This window comes from Dasypus novemcinctus, chromosome 4 (genome assembly GCF_030445035.2).
Source record: "Dasypus novemcinctus isolate mDasNov1 chromosome 4, mDasNov1.1.hap2, whole genome shotgun sequence".
NCBI classification, from domain to species: domain Eukaryota; kingdom Metazoa; phylum Chordata; class Mammalia; order Cingulata; family Dasypodidae; genus Dasypus; species Dasypus novemcinctus.
In genome coordinates, this window is record NC_080676.1 from 65,890,502 (window position 1) to 65,908,270 (window position 17,769).

General features: G+C 36.4%; 1 protein-coding gene across 6 annotated transcripts in view; it reads left to right on the plus strand.

Annotated features, from left to right (window-relative positions):
• The window catches only part of IL1RAP (interleukin 1 receptor accessory protein), a 159,968-nt gene that overhangs the window by 129,046 nt on the left and 13,153 nt on the right, over positions 1-17,769 (plus strand). For 4 of the 6 annotated variants that reach the window (XR_011648635.1, XM_071214685.1, XM_004460836.5 and 1 more), the window contains 2 exons: positions 5,142-5,291; positions 6,932-7,075. Coding sequence is in view for 5 of the 6 variants with exons in the window: in XM_071214685.1 (XP_071070786.1) it covers positions 5,142-5,291; positions 6,932-7,075 (294 nt within the window). In the remaining variant the exon portion in view is untranslated. Of the gene's footprint in view, positions 1-5,141; positions 5,292-6,931; positions 7,076-9,741; positions 12,962-17,769 lie in introns of those variants that run through there. The other 2 variants (XM_071214687.1, XM_004460837.5) reach the window with 1 other exon arrangement.

Below are 17,769 nucleotides of genomic sequence, written 5' to 3' on the forward strand. Positions count from 1 at the left end.
CTTTCTAGTTGCATCACCAGTCAGTGATTGGTAGTAAGCCCTTGGTGCCAGGGAGGCTCATCCCCATGGGTCATGTCCCATGCTGGGGGGAAGGTAATGCATTTACATGCTGAGTTTGGCTTAGAAAGTGGTCACTTTTGAGCAACATGGAAGCTCTCAAGAGGTATCTCTTAGGCACCCTGCAGCTCTAGGCCTAGTTTATATTTCAGGTACACAGGCTCATAAGCATAGTCGTAAGTATCAGGGGCTCATCACTGGACCATCCTTCTTCGTTGGTCTTTGCCATTGCACTTGGGGGATTGTTGCTATTCCTTTGGGGAATGTGACAGAGCTCCCCTGGGTAGGAACTCAGCACTCTCTCACTTGTCGTTTGTAACTAACTACTGTGAAACTACCCAACATATATCCGAACATTTTTATGTACCCTATATATATGCCCTGGAGAACTCCCTTCCAACCATGTGTCCCCCATCAGTAATGCCACACACTAGCATTCCTTCCCTGCCATAGTTGAACCATTCTGTGGTCCAAAACTTCTTGAACAATGAAGCCAAATATATTGCCAAATTCAGTTAATAGGAAAATGAAATCGTAGTGGTAGGTTTAAAGATTAGAAATAGAATACAGACTAATTTAGAAAAACTAAAATAAAGTAAAAGTAAATTGGGGAGTTAAAAAATGAAAAATATCATAAAACTTTGTTTTTGATGTTTTGCCTTTCATCACTGTAATAGATGTTTCCCTGTATGTATAGTAGCAAGGCAATTTCTTTCATTCCTTCCTCAGTGTCTATATCATTTCTTTTTTTTTTCTAATTTTTAATTTTGTCTTCAAAAAAGTTTTAGATCACAGTAATTCGCATATACAATATAGGGGACTCCCATATAGCCAACATCAAACCCTTTTCCCCCTTCCCCAGAAATGATAATGTTACCCAGGTCAGCTAACAGGGAGGTGAAAATGGCCACCCACCACACCAGAGAGATGAGAGTGCCTACAACTGCAAGCAGGAGAGTTGCATGAGAGTGGACATCACCATCCCAGGGTCCACAGGATGGAGGAATAAAATATGGATTAGAGTATACTTACTGATATTCTACTATAGAACTATTGTGACTAGTAATGGAAGAAATAGTAGCATTAGAGCATTTGGAGAAAGTGGCCATGGTAGTTGCTGAGGGCAGGGAGAGGGAAGAAGGGATGTGATGTGGGGGCATTTTTGGGACTTGGAATTGTCCTCAATGATATTGCAGGGACAGATGCTAGACATTATATTTCCTGCCATAACCCACTGAATGTACTGGGGGAGAGTGTAAACTACAATGTAAACTATTATCCATGTGGTACGGCAGTGCTCCAAAATGTACTCACCAGATGCAATGGATGTGCCACAATGATGTAAGAGGTTGTTGATACGGGAGGAGTGGGGTGGGGGTGGGGAGTATATGGGAACCTCTTATAATTTTTAATGTAACATTTTTTGTCGTCTATGTATCTTCAAAAAAATACAGTTAAAAATTGATGGGGTGGGGGAGTGGGGAGTGGGGTGTATGGGAACCTCTTATGTTTTTTAATGTAATGTTTTGTGTGATCTATTAAGTTTTAAAAGAAGATAATTTTAAAAAAATTTTTAAAAGCACTCTGATTGCCAAACAAAGCAGGTCTAGAGGTCAATTCTATTATGGGTCTCTGATTTACAGTCATTTAAATAAAGCATTGCCTTCATTGCTATTCAGAAAAAGGTCATTGCCACACTTCCAAAAATTAGCAATGAGTCCCAGTTAGCAAAGACTAGCCAAGAGATCTGTGACAGGGTATCCTTGGAAGCCCAAGCATTTGGCATTTGGCTGGGAGACTCAATGGGTAGTATGGTCACAAACTACAGCAATGAAGATAAGAGGAATAGCTTACATTTTCAGGGAGAAACACAGTTAGCCCAAGAACTCAATGGAAAAGACTGAGACAGAGATATTGAACTGGTTTAACCAAGGGTTAGTTGGAAATTTTGGAATTAGTTAATACGGTAGAACCACAAAAGAAATGGAGGAATTCTGATTTGGAGTGTAACAACAAAGCACATGACTGAACTTGTCTACATTCTGAAACAGATTATCACTGATATCAATGAAAAAAAAAGAAAAACTGGGTATCCAATTTGGTCAAATTGCAGCACCCTTTCCTGATTGAACACTGCAGTTCAGCTCTGGTCTGGAATTGCATCAGAGTAAAATCTTTATCCAAAATTCTCGAGGGTCTAGGTGAGGCAGACAGAAAATACTGGCTGAGGGTCACTTCTTCCCTGCAAACCAGCACTGTTTTATAAGAAAGCTTTGTAGAGCACTTCCTGCACGTGACTCAAGCCATTTAGAAAGTAAGGATTTTTCTGAAGAATCTTAATGAAGTAGCATTAAGCACTCCTTTTCGTATCCCACAAAATGCAATCTGTAAATATGACTAATGCGATTGTATGACACAAAACAAAATAAAAAAGCCCCAATTAGAAATAAAATAGACAGTTATAAAATGAATATGGCAGGGGGAAATTTATGAGGGTAATTGATCCCCTGATCATTAAGCAAGATCTCTATTGACAGTTGAAAATCCATTTCAGTGAGACAACGTTGATCTTTTTTTTTTTAAATAAAACGTCCACTCAGAGGGAACAAAAATAACTGAGCAAATAATGAAGATGACAGTGGAAATTGTCCCAGTGTGCTGTTAACATAACATGTATTCACAAATACTGATGACACAGCAATTTTCATGCCAACTACCTGAATTGATCTTAGTAAATTCTCTACAGCTGAACTGACATCGCTTCTGGCATTTTATGATGGAGTTTTCCTATTTTAAAGCACCATTATTCATGGAATAAGTACAAGAGTATCTGATAAATAATTCTGGACTGCTAAGTTCCAGGTCATACCTCTAGCTGGATTAATATCTGTGTTTAGGATAATAAACCTGAAACTCTACGGTTTGCCTTTTTTTTTTTTTTAGGAGGTGTGGGGAATTAAACCTGGGAATTCATACATGGGGACCAGGCACTCAACCACTGAGCTACGCACACCCTCCTGGTTTTTTTAGGAGGTACCAGGGATTGAACCCAGGACCTCATACATGGGAAGCAGGCACTCAGCCACTGAACTACATCCATTCGCCAATGACTTTGGTTTTTTCATTTGCTTATTTGTTTTTTTAAGAGGTACTGGGCATTGAACCCAGGACGGACCTCATACATGGAAAGCGCGGGCTCAACCACTTGAGCTACATCTGTTCCCACTTTTTAATTATAAAGCTTCAGGGTCAACTCCAGGCTGCTTACCATTTTCCCCTCAGGATAAATACCTGTTTTAGATAGGATTTTTCCACTAACATATGACCATTAATTGAACTTCATGGTGGTGGTATACAAAGATTCCTGGACTTTGGGGCCAAGAAGCCTCAATAACAGACCCAGATTTGAATAAAATTCTGTTCTTTGGCTCAGCAAACATTCAGTCCCTCAAAGAAGCCTTCTGTCACCCACCCTACCTACTCTACACCACCCTACCTACTATACCTCCTCTGCCCCAGCTCCACCTTTGCCACCTCTATCACATTGCCCTGGTTTATTTCTTTTATAGCACTGACCACTATCTAAAATTAACTATGCTATTTTTTTCCTTACTTTCTTTCCTGCATTAGAATATTTGCCCCAAGAGGACAAAGACCCATTCTGACTTGTCCGCCATTGTATCCCCAACAACTTCTGGCAAATAGCAGATATTCAATAATACATATCTAAACCATTATGGACTCAGATCTAGTAAAAATTCTGTTTCTTCCTCAAAATTTTAAGCTTCATGATCACAAGCTAATTAAGCAACCAATGAAGTTGCTGATCTGTGGTGTAGTTCTTGGTTTCTTTGAAATAATCCTGAAGTATAAAACATCATAATTTGGAATGTTTATTGAGATATTAGGTGTTCTAAAGTAGGATGGATAAAGAAGTCATAGTCTCTACCTGGAAGACCTTAAATATATAGTTGAGTGGGGTGTGAGAAGGAGTGGATGACTTAAAATATAATATAAAAATATAATCGAATTATAAACGGAGAGGCCTGGGAGAATTTTTACCAGATACAGATGAATTTGCAAGAAGAATTCTATTTTAAGAAAGCTTTTTAAAAATGGCATTTGAGCACAGACTTGAAAACTAAGTCTCCAAAGAAAGAGAAAGGACTATTCCAGCCAGAAGTCACATCATGAGCAAAATTAAATCTGTTGTGTTTGAGAACAGAACAATGGTAAATGAGGCTGGAAAGCTGCTTGGTGGTTTGGCTGCAAGTGAACATTGGTTACAGGACTAATGAGAATATTTACTCTTTAGGTAATCAGCGGTCATCTCATTCTTTTTCTGATAATCCCAAGGAAACTGCTAAGATCCTTATAATATAAAAAATAGGCAATGTGGAAATCTGTCCAAACCCATGTTCCAAATCAATCCTTGAAACATGGGTCCTAGGATTGTGGACCTAGGAAATATGAGCCATACATATTCAGCATTTGGTGGTTGCTGTCTGTTTCTACCCAAAGAAAATATTTTTTAGGCCTACTTTCAAATATTAAAGGAAAGGGAATCATATTTCATCCATATGGCACTGGATTCAAGGATAAAATTAATGGAAACACATTAAAGTTTTTCCTCAATTCAACTGCTCCAACAGCTAAAATTCTACCAATATCATGGGCTGCTCCAGCTAGGAATAAGTACTCTATCACTCCAGATGGGCAAAATGAGGCTGGAACAACACTTCATAAATATTTCTGAAGAGATTCAGTTATCAGATTGTGAATTGAAATAGATGACCTTTTAATCCTTCCCAATGCTAAGATTCTATTTTAATTTGTACATCATCAAAGTCTATTCACATTTATATAATGGTTAAAAACCTTTTATGCCAGGTGCTGGGAATAAGAAGACAAATAAGATACAGTCTAGTCATAAAAATTAGTGCTTAAGCCCTAACAGTTTATCTCTGCTTGTTCACACATAAAAACTTGGCTCAGTTACTTCACTTACTCACATATTCTCATGATGGTGGGTCTTTGTGATCACCAAGTAAAAACCAATTCTTTTTCTTTGTTGTTCACTCCAGTTATAACTCCAAGATACACAGTGGAACTGGCCTGTGGTTTTGGGGTCACAGTCCTGCTGGTAGTGATTCTCATTGTCATTTACCATGTTTACTGGCTGGAGATGGTCCTGTTTTACCGAGCTCATTTTGGAACAGATGAAACCATTTTAGGTGAGTATTGGAAGTTTGATGTAAATCTCTTTTACTGTAATCTTCAGAAAACATGTTGGTTTGATAAAACCTAAATTAACTGGAAGATTTTAATCAGGCATTTGTTTTAGCACTTTACTACTGAAAATCTTTCTGATGGGAATTATTCTACTTCCTTGACTCACTATGTGGTTTAGTCTAAATTAGTGCTGTTCATCTAGAAACATAAATGCAAACCACATATGTAACTGAACATTTTCTAGTAGCCATGTTAGAAAAAGTAAAAAGAAGTGGGTAAAATAATTGAATAATAATCTTATTTGACCTAATATATTCAAAATATTATTTCAGCATATAATTAAAATTAAAATGTTAATGAGGTATTTTATTGCTTTTTTGGGGGGGAGGGGGGTACTAAAATTCTTTGGAATTCAGAGTATATTTAGACTTACAACATCTCTCAATTTTGGACCATCCACATTTCAAGTGCTCATTGCCTCACCTGGCTTGGGGTTCCTGTACTGGACAGCACAGGTCCAGGCACTTGGTACTCAAAGGGTGATCCATGAGCCAGCAAACATCAGCATCACTTAGGAGCTTATTAGAAGAATCAGGATCTACATTTTAATAGGATTCCCAAGTGATTCATATGCACATTAAAGTTGGAGGAGGTTGTTGTTATGGGGGGAGGGGAGTGGGGGGTATATGGGGACCTCATATTTTTTGAATGTAACATTAAAAAATAAATTAAAAAAATATTTTAAAAAAACTTAAAAAAAATCATTACTAATATAAATAAATAAATAAATAAAGTTTACTAAGTACTTCCCTAGTGCATATTTGCTTGTTGATAAGGATGGGACATTTAAACATACAGATTCTAAGGCCCACCCCATAGAGACTCTAATGCAGTAGGTTTGTAGAAGAGACATGGAATCTGTATTTTTAATGAGTGGTGATTTTTATAATCAGGTAACTTTGGGAAAGATTGGTCTAAAGCGGGGGTTCTTAACAAGGAGTCCGTGAGCTTGACTTGAAATTAAAAAAAAAAAAAAACATTTTTCTTGTGGGGACATGTTTGTGTGGGTGTGATATATTTATTAAAGAATACACAGTATAGTGTGGACTTAGAAAGGGGTCCGTGGTTTTCACCTGACTGGCAAAGGGGCCTGTAGAACAAAAACAGTTAAGAACTCCTGGTCTAATGAATCTCAGTATATTTTTAATTGTAGCTTTTTTCAGATATAAATAATTTAGAAAATTCCAAAAAGTTTTGTTCAACTTTTAATTCTAATATATTAGTGAGTTATAGACCAAGACAAGTACTAAAAATTTTTTGCATGGTATTATTTATCAGTACCTAAGATTGACTAACCATTTGCATTCTGTTTCTGAATAGACCAAACCTCAGTCTTTTTCTACTATAAAAACTGGACTCAGTGAGATAAGAGTAGAAGACATATCAGATAAAATTTGCAGTTACACCTTAAAATAGTCATTTTGCCTGGAGAGATGTCACAAGTGGAAGACCGGAATCTGTTAGAGCATTCACATGTGTAAAAAGAAAATATGTCTAATTTGCAAAAATTTGATTTAAGAAAAAATGCAATACTATTGAGAAACTTTCCTAATTTACATTGGATTGGTGTTTCTTTTGCTAGATGGGAAAGAGTATGATATTTATGTATCCTATGCAAGAAATGCAGAAGAAGAAGAATTTGTTTTACTGACACTACGTGGAGTTTTGGAGAATGAATTTGGATACAAGCTGTGCATCTTCGATCGAGACAGTCTGCCTGGAGGAAGTAGGTATTTCAGATGAGTACAAATTATGCTACACTGATAAGCACAAGAGTATCATTTGCTTTGGTTATGTATAGGAGTCATGACATAGCCCAATGCTGGCATCTTTGGACATTCAGCATCCAATTCTTTGATGTAATATAGGCAGAGACTGTCTAGAAATAAACCTGTTGTAGACATTCCAGCTCACATTATGATATTAAAATATTTTGCTTGGTAAGTTTTAAGAACTAGATACAGGGAAGCAGATGTAGCTCAAATGGATGAGCACCTGTTTCCCATGTGCTAGGTCCCAGGTTTGATCTCCGGTACCTCCTAAAAACAAAACAAATGAAAAAGACAATTCTCATTGGGGAGCAGATGTAGCTCAGTGGTGGTGCACCTGCTTCCCATGTACAAGGTCCTGGGTTCAATCCTGGTACCTCCTGAAAAAAAAAAAAAAGAACTAGATACAGAAAAGTGTACGTGGTGTTCAAAATTCAGCTTTAAACATCTTATTGCTCACATTTAGATTTTTAGAAGACTTAGTCTTATCTGCATTGATGTGCCAAGACTATTTGCCAGATCACAAGAATGGCATTAGTAATATCCTTTATTATGGAAGTTGGCCTAGATAAAACAAAATGTTTTACTCAGTTTTACTAAATTGAGTTGCAGAAGAGAATACATAGAATCTTTCATGATATCACTTGCTGAAATGTTTAGAATGTTTCCCTTTGGCACTTGCTCATTTCCTTATTCTCACCTTTATTTTCTAGCAAAGCACTGCTACTCAAAATTCTCTTTTCCTGGGGTCTCTTTCTTCTTTTCTCACCACTTATACATTGGAAATACAGTTTAAAATCATATGAAAGCTAATATACTCTAATTTTTAAAAAGTTGAGTTGCTCTATGTTTAAAATAAAAGTATATCTATCATTTTCAGGTCCACACAGTACACACAAAGTAATAGTATATTAAGTCTGTTTTAATAGACATAAATAGCATTACTAAATCCATTGTTAAATTTTGCATTGTTAAAATGCATGAAATATCTCTAATCTTAAGTATGATGAACTGATTTTCTTCCCCTAAAATCCTGTTTACACTTAGTATTTGTTGAACACATTTTCTTTAATCTTATATGGACAGTTGCGATTTAGAATAGTCTTAATTTTTTATTCTCATTTTGAATTAGCTAGATGTTATTTTATCTCCCCAATCATCCAAAAGCCCATCATGCTTGTATTCTAGAGCTGAGGTCCTTCCACATGATTTTGCCAAGGAAATGATAACCTGATTATATAGTTAAAGGATACGGTCCACTCACTTTAAGTCTCAAGGCTCCCAAATCGTTTTTCATCCATTTATTCATTGTACAGCCATTCTCCAAATAATTACTGTTTGCAAAGTTACATAACAGTTTAAGACCCCCAATAGGAAGTAATCGATCTTTAAAGAATTCAAATTCCCGTAGTTACTCTTGCATCTTGCCTTTGCTAATTGGCAATTTTGCTCTTTGCTCTTATTTTTAGTCTTCTTTGCCGCTGAGTTTCTTTTCATGCTTGCACCTTGTGGAGACTGCCTAGAATAAACAATTACTTACTCCAGGCCTGCCGTCTCCCCCAGGCTGCAATTCTTCTCACACCACTTCTATACCTGTGAAGATTAAGAGCCAAAATGATGGCATAGGCAAGCCATGAAATAGCTTTCAACAACACTAGTGCATTCCCTGCAGATGGCTCCTGCCTGAACTCCAGGTAAAGGATTATACAGTTCTCCAAAAGCAGACCACAAGGAGATGGATAAGTCCCAAGAATTTAGTAACAGGAACTAATCAGAACCTTGACAACAGAATAAAATTGCTTTGCATTTCCATTTTTCTCTCTGTCTTTTCTTCTTTTTTGACCTGAAGAAAGCATGTGCCTGTTAGTGCCTGTTCGGCAGCTAACAGCTGCCGAAACACATGGCTCCACAATAATGACAAGAGTTTAAGAGAAAGAGCCAGGGACTAATTTAGGCTCCAGAGCACAGAGGAAAATGGAAAGCTGAGCTGAGGATGTGTTGCCAGCCAAAATGTCATTCAATTGACTAGATGCTTTGTTTTGTTTTTTCTTTTTAAGTTCCTTTATCAAAGACACAGTGATAACTAATCTGATTTGGGGAGGAGTCTGGCAACAGAGAAGAACTTACACAAAATGCAGTTTCAGCTCTTGTTGTTCTGTATTATTGAAAAATTAATTCCTAGAATTTTGACTCTGTAGTGTATATCTTTTTGAAAGCCCATTGGTATCAGGGAGTTAATACAAGGAAATCTTCAGGGAGAAAGAGCTCAGGAGCTGATTTGGCTGAGCTACAATATGTCACACAATATGAACAATTGATATCTAGTCCTAGGGTCCAGGTAATGCTTCTGAAACCTGAGATAACAGAAATATACCACTTCTGGACTGTATGAAATTCCTTTTGGATAGCATCTATTTATATAGTTTACATCCTCCTTGAGGAGAGTGGCATTTAGTGAACAGAGTGGCTGGGTTTAAGGATTACATTGTTCAAAGTGTTGTTGGTAAAAATTTGACCTCACTTCTTAGCCTGTTGCCCTAAGGTCCCTATACTTTCCCCTCAAGCCCCATTTGTTTGGGGAGTTCTTGGCCAACACTAATCCCCATGGTGTTTTCTTTCCCAGTTGTCACAGATGAGACCTTGAGCTTCATTCAGAAAAGCAGACGCCTCCTGGTTGTCCTAAGCCCCAACTACGTGCTCCAGGGAACCCAAGCTCTCCTGGAGCTCAAGGCTGGCCTAGAAAACATGGCCTCTCGGGGCAACATCAACGTCATTTTAGTACAGTACAAAGCTGTGAAGGAGACGAAGGTGAAAGAGCTGAAGAGGGCTAAGACGGTGCTCACGGTCATTAAATGGAAAGGGGAGAAATCCAAGTATCCACAGGGCAGGTTCTGGAAGCAGCTGCAGGTGGCCATGCCAGTGAAGAAAAGTCCCAGGTGGTCTAGTAGTAATGAGCAAGGCCTCTCCTACTCATCCCTAAAAAATGTGTGAAAGGAGCAATGATAAGGGGAAAAAAACATAAAAAACACCAAGGATACTCCAGGAAGAAAGACTTCCCTTTTCTCTTATTCCAGTATTATTGTTTCATGGACAGAAAAAAAAAATTCTGTCCTCTCTTCCCTATAGGGATAAATTCAGGGTGACTGTATGACTGGCTGTTCTGCTTCCTCAGGCAATACTAAGGTTTAGAATGATATTGTCACCAGTCTGTCACCACCAGTCTCTGAGGTCTATTTACTTTGCTGACAAGGACTTATTGGATGTGAATTTCCCCATCTACATCTTCCATCCTTTTCCTGTATACCTCTATTTCTTTTATTTCATCATAACATTATGGGGCAGTCTTTTCCCATGAATTTAATAACCCCTTAAAAATATGTCATCTGTTAACAAGGGTCATTAATCAACTTCTGAGTATAGTTTCTTTTACTTTTACTCATCCATTAAAATGATAATCAGGTCCTAGATTTATTTTAGGTCAAGCTAATGAGCTCTTTGGCTCATTCTGCTGTACAACATACATACCACTACAGCAAGACTGACACCCACTTAGGATGATACAAAGCAGTCTAGCTGAAAATGCTCCTTATCATTGATTTTAAAGAGTGTGCCTACATTTTCTCCTAATATACTACTCTTGCCCTCCAGCTCAGGTAATTGATGTCATACTTATAAACTTGAAAAATATAACTTTTGTTTTTATTACATTAAACTACCGATTATATGTAGGTTGACCCATATTTAGCACTCCATCTTACTCTCCACTGTTCCTTATAGCCACTGTTCAGTGTTTGAAGATGGGTTCACACTTGGTTCAGTCTAAAAGGAAATTTCCAATGGTGCTAAAAGAGAGAGAGAGAGAGAGAGAGAGAACAGCAAAATGCTTTTAGGGCACTTTCTGACCTGTGAGAAAAGCATTGGATCGGTGTTTGGCAGTTTGTCTTTTAAGCCCAGCCTTGCTGAAGTAGAATACTGGGAAAGTTATTTCTCCCCACTTCTTTCTGTCTCTCTACAGTAAAGTGTAGAGGTTAAACTCAGTGACCTTAAAAATTGCTTTTAACATTAATGTTCTAAGAGAATTAATGGAACCCCCAGTATATTCTGTATTATATTCACTGGAACAGTTAGTACTTACTGTAAATAAGTCACTCTGAAAAGCCACTGCAAATAAAACTGTTTTTAAGTGAAATTTTATTGTTCATAAGACTAGGAAAAGTGAAAATGGAGTCCAGAGTTTACAGTTTTGAATCTCTATATTACATATGTGTCCACACACATAAATCATATACATATATGTGTGTGTGTGGATATGTATACATATATATATGAATATTACTTTAAATAGCCACCAACATAATATTACAGACCACTGGAAGTCTTATCCAGTTTTTAAGTTATGTTTTTTCTGTGATGCACTTGTGTCAGTATTTTATGTATATTAATATTATTTGTGAATTTATAGCTCACAGAGTGGTAGATGTCATTAGTGCTTGCCTTCCCTAAGTTAATGTAAATAACTGACATCCCTAAGTTAATATAAATAAATGCAGTTGATTAAGGTGTGATACAACCTGTTGCACATAGCGCTTCCATGGTCACTACTAAGTAGTGGCCAGCTATCTGGCATTAATTGACCACCTACTATGTTCCTAGTACCACATTTAGAAAGTAAGCCATGGTTATTCTCAGTTCTCGACTGCTGGAGAGATAACTCTCTATTTTGACTGGTGAGTAATAAAGGAAAGGGAAATAAAATACCTACTAATGAGTCTGGTTATCCTCTGAAGCACCGTAATTCATAATTTAAGGATGCCTTTATCCAAGTAGCAAATAAATGTTGATAAGCAGTTCTGAAACTATTTCCTACATTTAAATGTCTTTCAACAGTATTAAAGTCTGCCATAAATCATTTCTCTATACAGGAGTTATTATTTTAAATTGAAAACGCTTCACCTCTGAATTCTTGACTATAAAACTATTGTATAGAATTACTCCTGGATCTAACTTTTTTAGACTTATTAATGCTTTTCTTTGTTACAAACCACATATCACTCCCCCTTGTTAACATTTCACTCACAAGACCAGCAGAGAGCTGCCTCTAGATAAGCTTTAAATACCAATTCTTGCATGAGTTCTAGGTAAATGAGGGATACTCTCAGCACCAATGGGCTTTTCTCTTGTCAATGTTGCATCCTTTTTGCACTTTTGGGTTCCATATTTATCTCAGTTCCTGTTGGGTACCCCTAGAAACTCCTTGATTTTTTTTAACTATTTCTATTCCTGTCTTTGGTACTGAACTTTTCCAAGTGCTGAAATCTAAAGCATCTCAAATCTAAGTGGTATGTCTCATCCTAAGAGAATTTTATTTCAAGATTTTTTTGTTCATTTGTTTCTTTGTTGTCCCAGAAGAGGCCCAATATAGAACATGTGAGAGAAATGAGGAAACATAATTTTAACTTAGAAAGTGAGAACAGTCATGCCTCTCATGTTACAAAAAAATAATGGTTTTAGATATATGGTCAAAGAAACTTCTACACCCAGCTTCTTAAAGAAATGTGATACATGGAGTATAATTTTCACATTTATATGACATTTATTTAAATCTTTTCATTATTGTAACTCATATGAGTCCCCAGAATTCTTATAAAAAAGGCACTCCATTGTATTGGGAAACAAAAGCACCACTCTACTTATCAATTATCATTTCCTTTCCATAGATTTTAATATTTTAAGATTATCTTTTTTATTTTATTCATGTACTTTTGTATTTTCCATTTTTCATTTGATTTTTGATTTGTAAATTTGCTTGTTTTTTAAATAAACTGTTTATTTTCAGCTTTGAATTTTATTTTGTGCATGTGTTTTATGTCATTTTCATGTTTAGGTGTAAGAAGTAAGGACAAAGGAATTATGAATTACACTTGTAAGAAAAAAAGTAATGTACTATTAGGTAAGTTTCTCTTTCTAAGAGAAATCTGAGAAAAACAGGACCTTCTTCAACTCTAAGAATATTTTCTTTATATGTGAACAAGAGAGGTACAAAGTAAAATAGATTGTTCCAGTAAACTAGGACATGTTTACATATATAAATAGAGAGAAAGAGTGAGAGATAGGTTCTTTTTAAAAAAAGACATATACCTTTTCCTCTCTGTTCAACTTGGATAATTTAAAGAAATCTCTTACCTTTTATATAAGACTTTAATGCAACCAATGTAGTTGCTTTGGAGTGGGATCAAGAAATTAATGTCCTGTGTTTAGTTAATAGATGATCATTTGAATCAAAGATGCATTTCTATCATAAACTTCAAATAAACCAGTTATAAATATTTAGAAATGCATTTTCTTTTGGGTTGGCAATATTAAATCCATAGTGATAGGTATGCCTCTTTGCTTTAAAAAAAAATCCCTACTCATTCATTTATTCAAAGAGTATTTATTGTATATGTAAAATGTGCTCTGAGCTATTTAGCTTAGTAAAAATTTCCTTACTGAAGAAATTTCTTCTCTCAAACCAATCCCAGAGTTGTAGATTTAAGATCATTGGATAAACCTACAAGGAAACAGATTTCTACTCTATTAGGAAACTACTTTAAAACACTTCAACAATAATGGAATTCACTATCTTGGGAGGTATTAGGTCCCCCATCACTAGAGGTATACAAGCAAAGATTTGATGGATTCTTATTGAGATTTTGTATATGGGCTTCTTGCATTGTATTAGTGGGGATTGGTCTGAAGTTCCTTTCAAACCCATATTAAATGGCCTCCTAGAACATAATAATGACTCTTTAGAAGTTTCAATATCAGCAGTTTGGACATCCTGTATTTGGCTATTACTGACTTTGTTAAAACTATCAAGATATTTTCTTCAGTCATTTATGAATGTCACTAGGTCTTTGACACCAGAGTAAATTCACAAAATTGTGTGAGGGACGCATTCAGCACTAGTCTGTCTTATTTTTTTCTACTTGAGGGCTGTGAAGCAACTTTAGCAATGGGCTAGGAGATTGTGTTTCAGTAGTATTTTTTTTTTAATTCACATTTATTTTAAATCTGAAAGAATTTTTTAAACGCTGTTACTCTCCTGTAGATCCACATAACTAAGGGAATGCTTTAAAGTTACCATGAAGAGATTCAGATTCAATAAATAGTATTCCATCTATGTTCATTAGACATTGAATAATATTAATTTAATAAAATGATTCATTCAAATGTCTATTTTGTGCTAGACACTTACATATAGGTATCACTAATTTGTTTAACAGCCCTACAAGTTTGCTCCCATTATCTGCATTACTTAGATGGATGAACTCAGACTCAAAGATATTAAGATTAAAGCACAGGAGAAGATGGCAGAACAGGAAGCTACAAGAATCAGCCCCTCCACCAGAAGAATTATTAAACAGGCAGAACTGTCAGAATCAACTATTTCAAAACCCCAGAGTCCAACAGGAAAGAGCAGGAGGAAAAGGCTGGTAAATTAGGATAAATATCAGTAAATTGCTCTCTCCAGGTGGTGGTCACCATTACCCTCTTCCAACTCTTGCAGCAGACAGTAGTGGGATCTGGCCTCTGGCATAACTTGCTGCCATAGAGAGACATAAAATTCTACTTCCCCAATATCCAGGCAGCTTGCAGACCAATCACTTACTACTGCTTTTGGTTAGCTACTCCGGATCCCCTGGGTCCTGGTCTGAGCATGAATATTGTTCCAAACCACCACTGAGAACAAAGGTAGCAAAGGAGACTTAAAGACAGTATGCTTCCTCAGAGCTGTGGACAATTGAACTGTATTTTCTGGACAAGTCAGGAAAGCCTAGCTTTGGGCAACATGAAAGAAGATCCTAGACTCTTCTTTGCACCAACCTCACCCTCTCCCCAGCACAATTTAGAGGCAGCCCTTCCTTTTTCGGGTCCCTAGACTAGTTTCTGAAGGAAAAGATTGACTTGAAGAACTTTTCTCTATCATGTTCCCCTCTTAGGTAAAAGCACCTTAAGACAATGAAATAAGTGTATGAAGCATTTGAGGCCAATGGCCTAGGCCAAAACTTACCTGCTTTAAGACCTGTGGTGGAATACCCAGGAGAGGGGGAAGGATGTTGCCTGGGAAGTAGAGGGGGCATTCAAACTCTTACAAAACATGGGAATGCCTAAGGCCATTATCAAGCACAAGCCCAAGGTAAAACACAGGCCCAGAAAAGACTGGGAGGACTCTGCACTTTGCTTTTGCCAGGAGCTAACCTTCCTGATAGGAGGGCTGAACTCTGATAGAGAGTACTAGCCAATACAAAGCCTATGTGCAAAGATAGTAAAAGGTGTTTTTCACTTAGGAGTGCTTGGTTTTAACTCCTGATGCTCAGGAAAATCTGTCATATCATCAGCTGTTTACAAAATCAAGAAAAACACATCACAGGGAATAAATCCCAGAGTTAACCTTTTAAAATAGTTACATATACAGTGTGCAATAAAGATTACAAAATAGACAAAGAAACAGGAAATGGTGGCTCATCCAAAGGAAGAGAATAAAAATCCAGATAATATCAATGAAGATGAGACTGTGGACATAACAAAGACTTTAAAAAGTGATCCTCAATGTGCTCAAGGAGATGAAGGAAAATAGAGAAAGAACTAAAGAATATCAGGAAAACAATGAATGAATTATATGAGAATCTCAATAGAGAGAAATTTTAAAAAGGAACCAAACAGAACTACTGGAATTGAACATTACAGTAATAAAAATGAAAAATTCCCAGAAGGATTTCAACAGTAGGTTGTAGCTGGAATAAGGAAAAATCAGTGAACTTGAAGACAATTGAAATGAGTTAGACTGAGGAACAGAAAGAAAAAATTATAAAATGTGAAACTAGGACACCATACTAATATATACATTACAATGGTTTGGGTCTGGAGCTATGTACCATAGAAAAACATGTTAAACTTAATCCATTCATGTTGGTGTGAAACCATTGTAAGTAGGACTTTTGGTGAGTTTACTTCAGTTAAGGTATGGCCCAACTCAATCAGGAAGGATCTTAATCCTATTACTGGAGTTGCTTAAAGCAAATTGAAATTCAGAAAGAGAGAGCACAATGGGAAGCAAGAAGCTAAAATTCATTGGAACAAGGAAGAGAAGAGAGAGGTAGCAGAGACCACCATGTGCATTGCCATGTGAAGGAGAAGGCAAGGACTAAGGATAGCTGGCAGCCAACCCCAGAACATGAGTCTTCTGGAAGAAAGCATTGCTTTGATGAGGCCTTGACTTGGACTAGATTTGGATATTTGCTTAAGGAGCCAAGGAAACTAAAACATACATTATGGGAGTCCCAGAAGGAGAAGAAAGAAAATGGTAGAAGGAATATTCAAATAAATAATGACAGAAAACTTTCCAAACTTAGCAAAAGACATGAATATGCACAGTCAAGAAGCCCAGAGAATGCCAAACAGTATAAAATTAAAGAAAAAGCAAAGAGCCTCATCACATACTGATCAATCTGTCAAAAGCAAGGTATAAGGAGAGAGTCTTGAAAGCTGAAACAGAAAAGCAACATGTTACATACAAGTAGTCCCAATTAGATTAAGTGCTGATTTCTCATAAAAAATCATGGAGGCAATTAGGCAGTGGGTTGAAATACTTAGAGTGTAGAAAGAAAACAATTGCCAACCATGAATTTCATATTCAGCAAGACTTTTTGTTGAAAAATGAGGGAGAGACCATGACATTCCTAGATAAATAAAACCTGAGGGAGTGACATCATCTCTAGATCAGCCCTACAAGCAATAATACTAAAGGGGGTTCTTCAGACTGAAAGGAAAGAACACGACAGTGATTCAAAGCATCATAATGAAATAAAAACCTTCAGTAAAGGTAACCATTTGGTTAATTATAAATGCCAGTATTTTATATTGCATTATTTGGTGTGTAACTGCACTTCTTACTTCCTACATGTACTAAAATGCAAATACATAAAAAGTCATGATAAATCTTTGGATCAGTCATAGAATGTACAAAGATATCATTTCTCACAATTATAAAAGAGATGGGGAGAGGGAGGGATATGTGTATGCTATTGAAGTCAAGTTAAGGATGTTAAATGTTAACCCCATGATAACCATAAGGAAAATATATGAGTAATATATCCAGATAAAGATGAGAAGGGACTCAATATAGTACAAACAAAAACTCAAATAAATATGAAAGGCATTAATGGGAGAAGTGAGGGACAAAAGGGTATAAGGCTTACAAAGACTAAAAGCAACATTGCAGAAGAAAATCCTGCATTATCAGTAGTGGCATTAAAAGGAAATGAATTAGGATGGTAGCACAACATTGTGAACATAATTAACAGTACTGAAATATATGAAATAGATATATATAAATCTGAATGTGATTAAAAGGAGAAATGTTAGATTGTGTATATGGCAACAGAACTAAATCTTGAAAAAAAAAGTAAGTGGATTAAATTATCCAGTCAAAAGACAGAGATTGATAGAATGGATAGGAAAGCATGACCCAGCTATATGTTGTTTACAAGAGACTCCCCTTAAACGTAAAGATATAAATAGGTTGAAAGTGAAAGGATGGGGAAAATAGAGAACTGGGGTAGCTATACTAATAGATAAAATAGACTTTAAGTCAAAAACTGTTATGGGG